The following is an 883-nucleotide window of genomic DNA, read 5'->3' on the forward strand; positions in this document are numbered from 1 at the left end:
ATGAGGGCAGCCCCCCCTTACCCCTTCTCCAGGCATTTCGAGGTCCCTGAGGACCCCCAGGCCCTGGGGCGTCTCTTCAGCGTCCCGGACTTCGTGGGCGACGCCTGCAAGGCCCTGGCTTCCCGCGTGCGTGGTGCTGTGGCCGCTGTCACCTTTGATGACTTCCACAAGGTCTCCTGGGTGTCCCTCCACCCACTGCATCCCCTCTGTCCAGCCACCGCTGCCCCCACATCCCTCACTGGTGCCCTGGGTCACTTTGGGTCTCTCTCCATGTTGCCTTGGGTCCCTGATGTCCCAAGAACTTTGTCAGCTTATCCATGCTGGCCTTTAACCCATGTGTTCCCTGAGATCCCTCTTCTCTGGTGTCCCCAGCACCACTCCTGGTGTCTCCAGGTGACCCCGTTATCCCCGAGTGTCTCATGTGTCCCTGCTGTTCCCAGAACTCCAACCGTCTCATCTGCTCGGCTGTCTTTGGCTTCGATGAGGGCGGGCGGCTGCGGGAGCAGCTCCGCTTCGCCCCCAACGGGCTGGTGGTCACCAGTGTCGACATCCAGAGCGTGGAGCCCGTGGACCAGCGCACCCGCGACGCGCTGGAGCGCAGCGTCCAGCTGGCCATTGAGATCGCCACCAACTCCCAGGAAGCTGCTGCCAGGTCTTCCCTGTCCCCCCGTGTCACTTCACATGCCAGCAGCTTCATCCTGTGTCCCCTATGTCCCTTGCAGCTAGAGGGTGAGATCAGCACTAACACCCAGGAGGCCCCTCTGGATCTGTGTCCCCCATGCCCCCCAATGTTTCCTTACGTCTCCCCAAAGCCCCCTGCTGCCACACCCCACGTCCCTCCGCGTCCCCTGCGTCCTACCTACTCCCCCCCACCGCGTCCCCC

General features: G+C 63.5%; 1 protein-coding gene across 1 annotated transcript in view; it reads left to right on the forward strand.

The window, feature by feature from the left end:
• The window catches only part of MVP (major vault protein), a 46082-nt gene that overhangs the window by 12992 nt on the left and 32207 nt on the right, over nt 1-883 (forward strand). The window contains exons 11-12 of the mRNA XM_009996572.1: nt 6-171; nt 441-729. Coding sequence (XP_009994874.1) covers nt 6-171; nt 441-729 — 455 coding nt within the window. The remainder of the gene's footprint in view (nt 1-5; nt 172-440; nt 730-883) is intronic.

The sequence above is a fragment of the Chaetura pelagica genome, unplaced genomic scaffold (assembly GCF_000747805.2).
Source record: "Chaetura pelagica isolate M959 unplaced genomic scaffold, ChaPel_1.0 scaffold864, whole genome shotgun sequence".
Lineage (NCBI taxonomy): Eukaryota > Metazoa > Chordata > Aves > Apodiformes > Apodidae > Chaetura > Chaetura pelagica.